Source organism: Lycium ferocissimum, chromosome 2 (assembly GCF_029784015.1).
Source record: "Lycium ferocissimum isolate CSIRO_LF1 chromosome 2, AGI_CSIRO_Lferr_CH_V1, whole genome shotgun sequence".
NCBI classification, from domain to species: Eukaryota; Viridiplantae; Streptophyta; class Magnoliopsida; order Solanales; family Solanaceae; genus Lycium; species Lycium ferocissimum.
The window spans coordinates 56,448,186-56,462,207 of record NC_081343.1 but is presented as its reverse complement, the minus strand read 5'-3'; the positions used below and the strand labels follow the sequence as shown (position 1 = coordinate 56,462,207).

Below are 14,022 nucleotides of genomic sequence, written 5' to 3'. Positions count from 1 at the left end.
GGACAAGAGAGATTCCATTTCTATCATCGGGTCAACCAGTTGCCCACGCAACCTTTTATGTGGGTCCCATGTTGTATCATTGAGTCCACGTGTACTAGCTGCTGACGTGACCCACGGTCTCATTAATTTCACGGCGCGGTTTATTTATAATGACAATAAAATAGCACAAGAGCCACGCCTAGATTTTCAATAAAGCTAGTAATTATTTGGAGGTTTCTTTTCTCATATTAATTTCATAATTTTTTCTTTTTCTTCTTGGTGTGGTCCCATTTAATGAAACCTTTGGTACTTTGCCACGTACAACTCCGTTGGTCAAAGCTTCTAAGTATTTAAGCTATCCCTTTATAATAGACAACCCATGCAATTATAGATTACTTTAGTTGTACGTGAAAAGACAACCAGAGAGAACACGTGTCCCCTATTTTAATCTCCGGCCACCGTAGTCAGCGGCGTTTTCGCCGGTGTTTGACTGTTGGGATCTATGAAACCATATTTGCCGTCTAAAATATAAAAAGATTAACTAGATCTTGTATTTCCATTATTAGAAGATTATCGACCATTTGGAGTAATGGAGTCACTTTTCCACTGAGATGACAATATTTATTTGACAATATTAAAAAAAAATGTATTATTTTATTGATTTCTTAAAAAATTAAAGAGTAAATAAGGAAAGTCTTTGATATGATTGTGACTTTGGTTATGAGCTGTCTATCCATGCAATTATTAAAATATTTAAAACTAAATCATAACTTGATTTCTCTAATATTTTTATTTTTAGAAGACTCTTGTCTCATGACACTACGTAGTGTATAGATTATTATAATATCTTTATTTTATATATGTTGAAAATATAGTAATTGAAGGATGAATTGATGGTTATGGAAAGTCTTTGATACAAGAAATGAGACAAGCATCATCTGTCTATTACTCCATTTTTTTTCTCTTTTAAATGTTTTTAATTTTGTTTCTCTTGTTTCTTGTGATTCAATTAAAAAAAAATCACATGGTCAGTGACAAAATAATAAAGAGGACAATCAAATTGGGTATAAGCTGCATTATTGTACAGAGAACTTCTAATTTGGATAGGGAAACAAAGAATAAGTGTTTCCCGTGATAAAATGAGGTTAACAAAATAGAAACTAATAAGCACCTAATTAAAGAGGTAATTCTTTTTTTATTTTTTTTGTCCGGGAAACAACATGTGCAAAAGCTCAGAGGTAAAAAAAAAAAAAAACAGATCTTCCGAACTGTTTGTCTGGTCCATTTAAAAAAAAAAAATTTACACAAATTCATTAGTAGAATCCCAGATACTCTGAATATCAAAGTTCAACATGTTGCTGCAGTAGCTATCTTTGTCATCTTCAGTAGTTGTGTTGCTGCTGCTGTTGTTGAAGTAAGTCGAGTTTGAATTCAATGGCGTAGGACTTGATGAAGGCGTCGATAAATTCGACATAGCAGCTGATTGGAAGCTGAAGTTGTTGTTGTTGCTGTCATTAGATTGAAATGTCGAACCGTCGGAGGGTAGTGGATCATAGTACCCATAATTTTGTAAAGCAAAATAATCATCCGTTAAATTTGAATTAGGCACTTCATTGCTTAATTGCCATTCATTAACTTGGCAATTTTGCGAGCTAAAGTTTTCAAGATTTGATGAGAATTGTTCCATATTTGTTGGTGGCTGCATGAGTTGAGCTTCACTAGAAAATGGTACACATGGGGTTGTACTTAAAGTTGAGCAACTTGGAAAATCTTGAATAGGGGCTTGAATTTGGTTATTTTGGGCCATTTGTGGCAACTGGTTTTGGCAAATTTGATTTTCTTGAAGATTATTAGGGATTAAGAAGTTTGAGTTTTGGCGTTGGGATGATATAAGAGAAGTAGCTAATCTCAAGACTTCAGGATTTACCAAAGGTTGCCCATGGCCTAACAATCTTGAAAGATTCATTTGGTGAGATGAAGTATTGTAGAGTGAAGGGTGTAAAATTGAAGAAAGGTCAAGGAGATCAAGTCGTGGACTGTGAGTCACTGGATCAATTCCCATTCTCAAAAGCCTTTTTCTGATGTGAGTATTCCAATAATTCTTGATTTCGTTATCAGTTCTACCGGGCAAACGTGCAGCAATAGCAGACCACCTAAGGTACAAAAAAAAAACACATCACAAGTTAGAATCAAACTCTAGGAACATGACAAAAGACTTGGATATGTAAAAATAAGAATCTATAAATGCGAAAAAGTCCAACGCTATGAAGAAAATAAGTACTATGTTGTGGCCCCAAAAAGTACATACATCTTTCTCAAAGTTCTGATTAATTAAATGAAGAAACTTACTTGTTGCCTAAAATACTATGGAGTTGAATGATCGTCTCTTCTTCTTCAAAAGAGAACCTTCCCCTTTTAATATCTGGCCTTAGATAGTTGGTCCAACGTAGCCTGCAACTCTTTCCACACCTTTGCAGCCCTACACAATTACCAAAAGAATTGTTAAACTCAGTTATTAGTAGCTTGATGAATGAAAAAGTAGAAGAATGATTAATTTGAGTAGAAAAGAATAAGAGAAGAAAAATACCAGCATTCTTTGGAAGAGTCCTCCAATTACCATAGCCATGTTTTTGAATGTAATCAATGAGCTTTTGATCTTCTTCAGGGGTCCATGGACCTTTCTTAAGTCCATTTTTGTCACAACAAGGAGCTCTGCCCATGGTGAGTATAGTAGTTTCACTTGGGATTTTTTTAAAGTTTTTGTTCTCAAAAGAATACACAGAGAGAAATTAAGAGAGTAGTAGTTGATAAGTGTTTGTGGAGGAGAAGAAATAATTAAGAGAGAATTAGCTGCAGTTCCCTATTGATGAAAGTATGAAGGGGTATATATAGTGAGCGGTAGAATTAGAAAAGGGGAAAGTCAAAGAGATTCGGTGGCCGTCCTCTGTTAATCACTACGGCAACGTGTCCCTTTTCTTTTAAGAACAAAGTGTGAATTCAACAATCTCTGTATAGCCTGCCCAATCCCCAAAACATCCAAAATAGTATTGTAGCATAAAATAAATTGCTCCTTTCTTTTAATTATTCGCTATACTAAAAATAACTTCACTTTTACTTGTTCCCATTAACTTATCAACAAAAGGACAATTTCTTTTTCATGTTTTACTCTTAACAGTAATTAGTCAATCCCCAAATCATTTTCAAGTTCACAGAGACTATATATCAATTAATATGAATATTATGTTAAAATATGCACTTCGTTTATTATTTGTTAAGGAGAATGCAAAGTCTATTATGGACGGTAAAAATGAGCACGGGGCGTACATTTTCCCTTTATTTTCTGTGTATATATAATTTTGAGTTTAAGTTTTTTACACCATCAATGTAAATATTTTCTTATACCATCAAGTCATTCAAATAATATTTATAGGTAAGTCTCCTTAAAATGTGGAATTTGAAATCTTAAAACAAAATATATGTTACTATAGTATGTAAAAATAATCTGATTGTGCAAAAATTATTTACACTATGTTACTTAAACTCTATAGTATAACTCAGGCGATGACTTGTTCGATGGGGATATGAGGATGATATGCTTTGATAAGGTAGCCAAGGATAGGGATCGCTCACCTAGGCAACAAAGACAAAAGAAGATATGAAAGGCAGCATAATTGGGATGGTAAGGTGACTAAGGAATTTGTTCCAAGACACCAACCAATGCGACTGACAAAGCAGAATCAGATGACAGTGTCAACAATTTTAACAAGATCCAATAAATCCAAGAAGAAGTGATGGAGTACCAAGTGTTGTTGGACAGATTTGAAGAAGAAGACAAGAAGAAAACCTTCAGGTTACTTTAGATGGACAAACTATCTTTTTTAGTTCATACATATATAAAATGAAGTTTGAGGTTGATAACTCAACATTATTCTTGCCTTTTATATTTTTTCATTACTTAAGTATCCTCATTTGTAATATCATCATAGAGTGTATTATAAACTATGTGATTATCATAGAATACCTAGTTTTGTCTAGCTCTTATTTTCTTCATGCTTTGTTAATTGGTAGAGGTTTGTCACTTCATTAGGATTAGTAAAGTAAGGCTTAGCCCCCTTTCTTGTATTCTTCTCTTTGAGGTTCACTTTTATTTATTAATAAAAACTAGTCCTAGATATTGTCAAAAAAAAAAAAAAAACAAAAAAACCTCCATAGTATAATTATATATGTGTGTGTGGGGACACGTGTATTAAAGTTCTACTGATAGTGTAAAAAATATTGCTGCTAAAGAATCTTTAACGATCGGATTGAAATTAGGTCGTCAACTATTAATGACGGAACTTTTAACGCTCGATAACAACCAATTTTCTCCCCCCCTCGTATTAATTTATAGCGGCTAGATTTGAACTTTTAACGGCAATTTTCCATCACAAAAAGCCATATTTCTAATAGTGATATTTGTACTAAGGCCAAGATATATAGCAAATGCATCTTTTTATAGTTGACATAAAAATATCCCCATCCGGAGTAGTTCGTTATTCTAGATGGTAGTAAATTAAACAATTTCCATCCAATATATCAAGCATATCAGTATAAGAGCAAAAGGACCGCGCGAGAAATATGCTTCAACGCACCCTTATTAAGCTCTTGATTTTGAAGGTCACTCTTTTCATTTTTTTTATTTATTTCTCCATCAAATACATCATTTTCCTGCGGGTTATCTTGTTTACAGGATTACTGTTAGATGTCATCATATTTGAAGAAACCACGTATTATAACGGTAAAAAACTTACACGTATCAGAATCAATTTACATCAAGTCAATAGATGTATAACATACATATATTTGTATATTTAGAGACTTTTACCATTACCCAGTGGCAGAGCTAGCTAGGTAAAGAAAAGTTTGAGATTTATATCGGTAAATAAAGTAAAAGTAAATTCTTTTAACTGTATATCTACTGTTGAATTATCTTAATATAAAGAAAAATTATAGTATAGCAAAAAAAAAACAGTTTGTCACATTCTAATGTTTATTTTCAAACCCCTTATATAATTGAATTCATGGTTAAATCTCAATTATCACAGCCTAATATTTTTTTTTAATCTCTTTATATAATTTGTTGGTTCTGCTGCAGCGTCCATCCGACTTCTCGATCCCTAAGCTTTTGTGCAAGTACATGTTTTTAGTATTATATCCGTTTCAATTTTTTTTTTTTTTTAAAGTCTTTCAAATAAGGAATGTTTTTTCTTCTAATTTGACAATTTTTTAATTTTAATATTTCACATGACATGTTTAAGATCTCAAGATTAAAGTACATTTTAGTACTTTATATATACTCTGTATATATCTTTGGTAAAGACAAGAATATTCAAAAATCTTTATTTTCTTAAATTTCATACTCAATCAAACAAAGACAAATAAATTGAAATAGAGAAAGTAATAACTTAATATACTTACTGTGACTTAATTAACAGCTGGCTTCGCACATTTTTCTGGGATTGGGCTCCTCTCCATTTCCCTTCTCTCCATTTTCCCCAAGTTCTACCTTAGATTAGAGACACATGGCATGAGCTAGAATTAATGGCTAAGATTTAATTGACTAAAACAATGCCCTAACCATAATTTAAATAATTAATAACTTATTCATAAATATATTAAAAATATTTTCTCTCTCTTCTTATTTTAATACTCTATTTTTTTCAATTACGACAACTCTTTAATGGTGATATTTTACAGAATATAGACAACTCTTTCAGAAATATACAATTACCAATTGAATAATGGGGTCTATTTCTGCGTAGGAAAAAAAATTAAGTGGGAAAATTAATCGGGTAAAGAAAAGATATTTTACTTCGTAGGAAAAATAAAATAAGAAGAGAGAGAAAATATTCTTAATATATTTATGGATAAGTTATTAATTATATAAATCATGATTAGGGCATTGTTTTAATCAATTAAATCTTAGCCATTAATTTTAACCCATACCATGTGTCTCTAATCCAAAGTAGAACTTGAGGGAAATGGAGAGAAGGGAAATGGAGAGCAGCCCAATCCATTTTTCTCTATGACTTCATTTCAAACCCGGCTCTGTCAAGCCATGTTTGTGCTCTATTTGCGCGTTGACTTGGGTGTAAATCATTCTTTTCTTTTCTATTTCTATCAACTTTTCTCTTCTCTTTCAGTTAAAATTTTACAGTAGTATGTATTGGTAGTCTTGGGGGATAAAAGGGAGGGAAGAAAATAAGATTGGTGATTGCCAAACTATGATCAATTTTATGTGGCATAGCTTGATTGAATAATAAGTTTAAGAACACGCCAAAGACTTTTGAAGCTTGTTGGATTTTAGGTAGCGTTTGGCCATGAAAATTAAATATTTTTCACTTTATATGAAATTTTGAAGTTGGAATTGAAGATGGAGTTGTGTGTAGTTATAGTTTTTGCAAATAATAATTGGTTGCTTGAATGTATTGAAAGTGAAAAAAGTGAGAAAAAAATAAAAATTAACAAGGTTTTAGGTGTTTTTCAAATTTCAAATACAACTTCAAATTGTATTTGGAATTTTCATGGCCAGACATTGATTTTCAAATAAAGTGAAATAATTTTTCGAAAAAAAGTAAAAAATTTGCATGGCCAAACAGGTCAAAATAATATTTAGAAAAAAAAAAGGGAAAAGGCTCAAATATGTCATCCAACTATCTAAAATGGCTCATTTATGCCACTCGTCAATAGTTTGGCTCATTTGTGCCATCGAACTATAGGAAATGGCTCATTTATGCCATAGGAAATCCATTATCGCATCGGAAATAGGCTCATTTATGCCACTCATCAATAATTTGACTTATTTATGTCATCGTCCGTTACCAAAATGACTCATTCATGCCATTTTTCATTAACACCGGTTTTATAATACCAGATATGACACGTGGCTCCAATTAGAGGTCTACGTCGTTTAATTAAATCAGTCCAATTTTAAATACCAAATTAATAAAAAAAATCGATCCATACACCTTGTCCACCCACAAGCCACAACCATAATCTAGTTGGAGGCCACGTGTCATATATGGTATTGTAAAATCAGTTTTAATGAAATATGGCATCGATGAGTCATTTTGATAGTAGGCGATGGCATAAATGAGTTAAACTATTGATGAGTGGCATAAATGAGCCATTTTCTATAGTTCGATGGCATAAATGAGTCATTTCCTATAGTTTGATGGCATAAATGAACCAAACTATTGATGAGTGGCATAAATGAGTCATTTCCTATAATTTGATGGCATATTTGAGTCTTTTTCGGAAAAAAAAAATTAACTTTAGAACTCTCTTTTTATCTTTAAAAATATAATTTATTATCGCACAAATATTTATGGTATGTTTTGCCTACATTTTTTAAATTCTTTGTCTAAACGGGAGTATTTGACTTTGTCTAAAATTTCACTGAAATAATGGCCTGATTAGTCAGAAGTGAATCAATCATGGCTGTTTTCAAGACTCCCATCATGAGAACTACCACTGAACTAGCATTAAAAACAAGACTATAGTGTAGCATAATTATTATGGTCAAACTTGGAAAAAAAGTTAAGTACAGAAAAAGAAATGACGTGGCCTTCGAAAAGATATAAATGATGTGCAGCAAGAACATGTAACCAAGCCTTACAAATTAGTCTTTAATTGGAACCTTACTTTATGTCATATATAGCTGTCCGTACCTCTAAAATTTAATTTATTCCATGAAGTGCCTTTTTTTCCCACACGAAAATAGACTAGAACTTGATTTGACGTTATGTATAGCATCATAAATTCGCTAAGATGGAGAACTTATTCACTGAGGGGTCGTTTGGTGCATGATATAGGCTGGGATATTCCAGCATTAAATTTTTATACCGTATTTGGTAGGAGATATAAATTTGCCCCGGGATAAATTTATACCTTCTACCAAATACGGTACAAAATGAAGTCTTATCCTAAGGGTGGGATATCCCACCTTATCTCACTTATCCTAGGATTATTTTATCCTATCTCTCAGATGGGATAAAATAATCCCAAGAAGTGGGATAAATTAGTCTCGGGATTATAATCCCAGGATAATTTTGACTACCTACCAAACGACCACTGAAAGTTTAATTAGCGATTAGAAATTAAAGTGAATATTTATTAGTAGAAAGTTTAAGATATAAAGTGCTTTTGTCTTTGAATTCGCCTCGAAATCAGGATCTCTGCCTTATTGAAAATTAAAATGTGTAACCATTTTATTTAAAAATTTAAGCCGTTAGAGATAACATACTTTTATTTAATTAATCACGTTTTCATCAATTATTATAATCTCTCACTTAAATAGAATCATATACTAGATCTTTTGTTTTTCCTTCTTCTCCTTTACAGGTCTAAACGTATTAACTCAAATTAATACTAGTAGTTATATTTCGTCTATTATCAAAAACTAATTTGAAAGTTTTCTAGAATAAACAGGATTCATCTTGATCCGTTATTTTCAAAATGGAGAAAATATAAGTGAATAGAGCAGAAGTGATAGTAGTAGATATATTGTTTGTGTTAATGTTCATCGATGAAGCACCCTAATTAATCATTATTACTTTATGATTAAAAGAAGTCAAATTCCCTTTCCCTTTCACATGGCAATCAAGTCGATTTGAAATGAAACGGAGGCTATTGGATTGAAGTTTGTTGACTTTGTATGCTTGAAAAGAGACTGAAGAATCCAAGGTCGCATGAGTTGTATGAGTACACTACCATATACCAATAATTAGTTATATCACTGTATTCTTATGTAGACCACATTCTGGCTTTAAGCAAAACAATGAAAAAAAATGAACATCTTTCACTGTACATATATATTTTTTCCTTTTGCTAATTAGGTCTCGAATTCGAGTTTTGAAAATATATAAATTTTAGTACGACATGCGTCCCCTTTTAAAACCATATAATATAATCGTACTGTGCATTAAAGGGAAGTTTACGTTCACGCTGTTGAGATAGTGCATAAGACAACGGGTACTTTATCTAAACTTTATTATTTCAAGCTATTAAGACTACTATTACAAGCCATTTAAGCTAACAATAGCGGCTCAAAAGTGGCTCAAGATATACTCCTATTAGTCAAACTAAATCAATATGGAAATAAATATACCACTTTAGTAATCGTTTGTGATAAAGTACAAAAAAATGAAAAATAAATTAAAAGAAATCATGGCTCTCTAGGCTAGTGGACGTATGATCCAATCCGATTAATTAGCATCAAGTCTTTGTTATAAAATTATTCATAAATGAGTACGCGATGCTATTATTATCTTTTTAATAATAAATAAATAAAACCTAAAGACCTGATACGTGTCCTCATTTTATACCCTTAGCCTCTTCGTAGTTAGGACCACAAGACGAGAAATCAATCTCATACGTTTTCTGATGTGAGAGTTCTTAGATTTAAAATCTCGACCTTTTCTCGTTGTTGTTAATTAAACATAAAAAGCGCCTAGAATTATCATCCAATTTAATTTCTGTAGATCATATCTTGCTCTGTTAAAGTATTCTATATAATTAATAAGGCTGTGATGAAATTTTGGCATTTCATAGTCTTCATTATCGATATGATCATATATCAGCAAAGGTATCTCTTCCTTTCTCTTAAGTTAAAGAAAATCACCTAATTACTGATTGCAAGAGAAAATCTTCAAAATTGGTTTTGAAATTACCATTAGGTGTAAACTGTTTTGAAGTGTATTCTGTAAGATCCATTTATTATAAAAAGTGTACTGTAATTAACTTCATATAAACGATGTTTATAATACAAAATATTTAAACCACGAGAGATATAAAAAAGATGAAAAATCTATTAAGGGGAAGAAAAAGGATGGAAGAGAGTATGCAAAGTTGTAAAATTGAGACGCGTGGTGTGCGTAAAGGATTGTAGTATTTTGATTTGAATCACAAGAATTCGGGCGCCTCTATGATGATGGTATATATTTTAGACGTGGAAAGGTAATATATATTCATGTGAAATGGGAAACCCCTAATAAATATAGAATCATGTGCAAAAGTATATAGTGTCTTCTCTTTTATCTGCCTGACATAGCCCCTGCTGTATCTCTATTACGGAGTGAGATTTAGGTCAAATATTATTTTAAGTATACAGTATGATTTGTTTCTGTTCATTTCCCATGCAAGCTGTTCATTTTGACTCAACATCCCATCCTTCCCTAGCTCCTCCTTGCGTGTGTCCCCTTCTCACTCCTTAGGGTTCGTTTGGGTTACACATATATGCTCCTAGTTATATGGGTTACGCAAAAATTATAGTGGAGAAATTATTTATATAGTGATGATTAATAATGAAGAATAATTGGTATATCTGAATTACTTAGTTTAAAAGGGCATCTGTATATTTAGATAGTTTAATCCTCAATACTGCTAATATAAGTATTGTTATTCCACATTTTATCACGCATAAAATAACTTATTAATACAGGCTTAATATAACACCGTCGGCGACCTAACGTTGCACCAGCTATGCGTTAAATTTACACATGAATAAGTTCCTTCCTACATTGCACTAGTTATAAAAGTTACGCGTTACATGAATAACTTCCTTCCTAACCAGCAACCAAATGACCCTTAGTTTATAATTTAATCCACCTGCTATTTCATCATCTTGATATATACATGATCACTGTACTTTGCATTAATATTTCCTAATAAGAATATGTATCTTAAGCAGAGACACTGTACACCGTATTAATCTTATTGAAAGTGATCCATATAAACTTAGGCTACTGTCTTCAGATTTTGGTGTCGTACGTGGAGGCATTTACAAATTATAAAATTGAGTTAACAATGATGAATTGTGCAGAATAGTACAATTAGTATTACTTAATTAAGGAACACATAATCTCTCAAATCCTCAAATTGATAACCACTTGCCCAGATTATGGAGTAAGTTTAATATTTAATATAACAGATGGTTACATCCTAATTACTTCTCATTAATTTACTATTTATTTACGACCTCGCTCTTGCAATTTGCAAATTGTAACAGAACCTCCAATTTCAGCTTTTAACTTTCAACTAATTCAAGATTTTCTCAAGAAAGGATCCAATTGAAAGAAGATTAAAAATATGGATTGAAATCGACTTACTGAAAGAGGAATTTACTTGTCAGATTATAGAGTAGGTTTGGTAGTTAATTTAACAAATGCTTACATAAACATACTCGAATCAGTTACTACCTGTCCAAACCTTAGAGTTTGCTTGTTCATCGTTGCCAAAGAAATTGTCGTCGACGTTCTAATATTGATCAACAAATTAAACGTATGCAATTATTTTGGTCGGATTCTATCAATAAATGGAAGTGCGTTCTCTTCCCTGTGGTTCACAGGCGGATACAAAATTTGAAACTTATAGGTTTCTACAAAAACCCAAAGTTAACTACAACAATAACTAGGTTTACAATTAAATAACATAGTAAATATTTAGTAGAATTTTTAAAATATGTATATCTATATTCGTGAACCATTATCTGTTGTACTCTAGATCCGCCTCTACAGTGTGGCGAGCTGTTCAATTTCTCCAACAAACCCTTCAACTAACCCTGGATAATCTTCTTCTTCTTCATTATGAAATTTGATCATTTTTTAAAGTTATTGATAGGTTTTGTTGGCTATTTCTGGCTACAAGACCAAATTAAAGCGCTTGTGGATGGCACTTTTTTGTTACTATTTTAAGAAATCCCAGCTTATTAAATAAACATTTTATGTGTATGGTGTCCCAAGAGAGTGACAGTAGCATTTCAAGCAGAGCCATGCACATAATATATAATATGTTACTCGATAACCATATGCAATCTATATATGTAGAGCATGCACATATCTCCCCTTTCTTCTACCTTTATCTGCCTCACATTACATCCCACTACGTTAATTTAGACCAAACATTGCAATCTTTTTTTATACACCAATTAGACCAAACATTATTTATATGGTTCCACCGAAATTTGCTCTCTTTTCCTTTCCCATGCGAGAAGTTTATTTTAACTCCTATTCCCTACCTTCAACAATAATAACGGAGCTAGATTTTTGAGTTTACGAATTCTGAATTTCTAAAAATACAGCATATTGAGTGTTGGATAAATTACATATATATAGATTATGTGGATTTTTAACCACAAATACAGGGTCTAGATTAAAGTTACTAGGTTCTACTGAACCGGCAAGCAAAATTGTTGCTCACCCCCCCCCCCCCCCTCCTCCCCATCTTCAAAATAATCGTCCGTTACTATTAGAGTGGATCAAACGTCGGGGGAGGGGGCTACGCTTTCAGTTACGCGTTTGGCCGAATCCAGTAGTTTGGATCCAAATCCTGTATATGTCTTAAGAAATCCATTTATATATACAAATTATTAATTTAGAACTAATAACTTAAACAGATTAGACCCCTGAACCTATATATAAAATTCAAATCGTGGCTCCGCCTCTGAGATTCAATTAACTAGTAATATATGTAAACAAGAACTTCAAAGTGGTGGAAAGAAAAAGAAGAACTTCGAAGTAATTGTCAAGTCATTCGTACATTGGTGCGACGCATCTATGATTCCAACTGTTTCTCAGATATAGAACTTTCACTGTCTAAGAGTAACATTCCGAAAGAATTTGAATATTCTAATGGATAGCTCTAAGTAATTTCCTTAGATTGAAAAATATGTAGGAAATACATAGATCGATCATGTATAAAATTAACCAAGTAGATATGGAAGAATGGCGTTTATTCTTTATACTGACGAAATCTTAACCTAATAACCTACAAATATTTTATTAATCACATTAGAACAGGCACAATCTTAGGCTGATGTCGCAGATTTTGGTGCCATGAAGCCATTTTTCAACTATAATATTAAGTCTAGAATGCTGATTGTGCAAATAAGTACAATTAGTAATATACTTAATTGACGAACGCTTAATATCTCACACACTCACATGTGTAGCTACTTGTCCACGCACATTAAAGAGTAGTTGTATAGTAATTAATGGATTTAACGGATACTCACATAAATAATTAATACTTGGATTAATAACTACTTGTCCAAAAGCTAGTGTTTGCGTGTTCATGGTTGCCAAAAATACATGTACTTATCTACTCTCTAAATTGACCAGCAAACGTATGCATTTTGCGCAGATTTTACCATCAAATGGAAATTTGTTGTTTTTCTTTCATCAAATGGAAATTTGTTGTTTTTCTTTCTTTCTGTGGAGAACTATTCTATTCTCTAACAAATACTCCATTAAATACTCTATTCTCAAACTTCTGTGTGTATTATGATGGAACTTGGTAGTTTATCCAGCTACGTATAATTTTAGATACGAGACTCAAAAAAAACAAAAAAAAGACTCCTGCGGGTGGCACTTTTTGTCTCTATTCTAGATATATCTAATTAATTAGCGTATTATTTAAGCCAGATATGTATATGTTGTACCAATAGAGTGCCAGAATTATTTTAAGTAGAGCCGCATATAATATTTTACTCAATAACCACATAATCCATGCAGATCCGAGCACATAATTGGCGAATAATACTATATTGGGAAACTTAAAACTTTGAATTAATTAATGAAAGATTTGTTAAAGGACGACAACTGGCATTCATGAAGAGTCGAGATCTTTCCAAGCAGTAGGGCCCGTCTAAGTGCTTAATTTAACGTTTTAATTGGGTATACGTGGAGTTCTTCAGAGAATAGTTGACATTTGTGGAAAGATCCCACGAATTACATTTCAAGTGACCCTGCTCCCTGAGATAAATAATATAAAATTAATGATAAGTAGAATTTTCACCTAAAGAGCCAATAGTTTGATGACATGCATGATTGGTAGTCCATAACTATAATAATATTCAGGGCGCTTTCAATGCAAGAAACATGAACCACAAACAGTGTGTTGTCTCAGATTCATAAAGCATCAAGGACAAAAAAAAATGGGGTCATTTAATATTGTCACAAGCATAGGGTCTAATTGGTCACGCCCAAAGTGCAAATTATTTTATCA

At 32.2% G+C, this 14,022-nt stretch overlaps 1 protein-coding gene across 2 annotated transcripts; it reads right to left on the bottom strand.

The window, feature by feature from the left end:
* Positions 1 to 997: 997 nt before the first annotated feature.
* On the bottom strand, positions 998 to 2,820 carry LOC132046242 (transcription factor MYB102-like). 2 transcript variants are annotated; one of them, XM_059436816.1, is made up of 4 exons: positions 2,567 to 2,820; positions 2,329 to 2,458; positions 1,286 to 2,132; positions 998 to 1,239 (listed from the first exon to the last, which is right to left on the bottom strand). In XM_059436816.1, the coding sequence occupies exons 1-4, from the start codon at positions 2,697 to 2,699 to the stop codon at positions 1,000 to 1,002; spliced, it is 1,350 nt and encodes a 449-aa protein (XP_059292799.1). In that variant the 5' UTR covers positions 2,700 to 2,820; the 3' UTR covers positions 998 to 999. The 2 variants fall into 2 exon arrangements, with proteins under 2 accessions (XP_059292799.1, XP_059292800.1); XM_059436817.1 differs by lacking the exon at positions 998 to 1,239 and having other exon boundaries at positions 1,270 to 2,132.
* Between the last annotated feature and the right edge of the window lie 11,202 nt (positions 2,821 to 14,022).

Bases quoted from the DNA above. Each gene is read 5' to 3' on its own strand.
- LOC132046242 (XM_059436816.1), bottom strand. From the start codon at position 2,699: ATGGGCAGAGCTCCTTGTTGTGACAAAAATGGACTTAAGAAAGGTCCA. The intron at 2,459-2,566 runs GTATTTTTCTTC...GTAATTGTGTAG, and splicing joins GACTCTTCCAAAGAATGCTG to GGCTGCAAAGGTGTGGAAAG. The intron at 2,133-2,328 runs GTAAGTTTCTTC...TTTGTACCTTAG, and splicing joins CATAGTATTTTAGGCAACAA to GTGGTCTGCTATTGCTGCAC.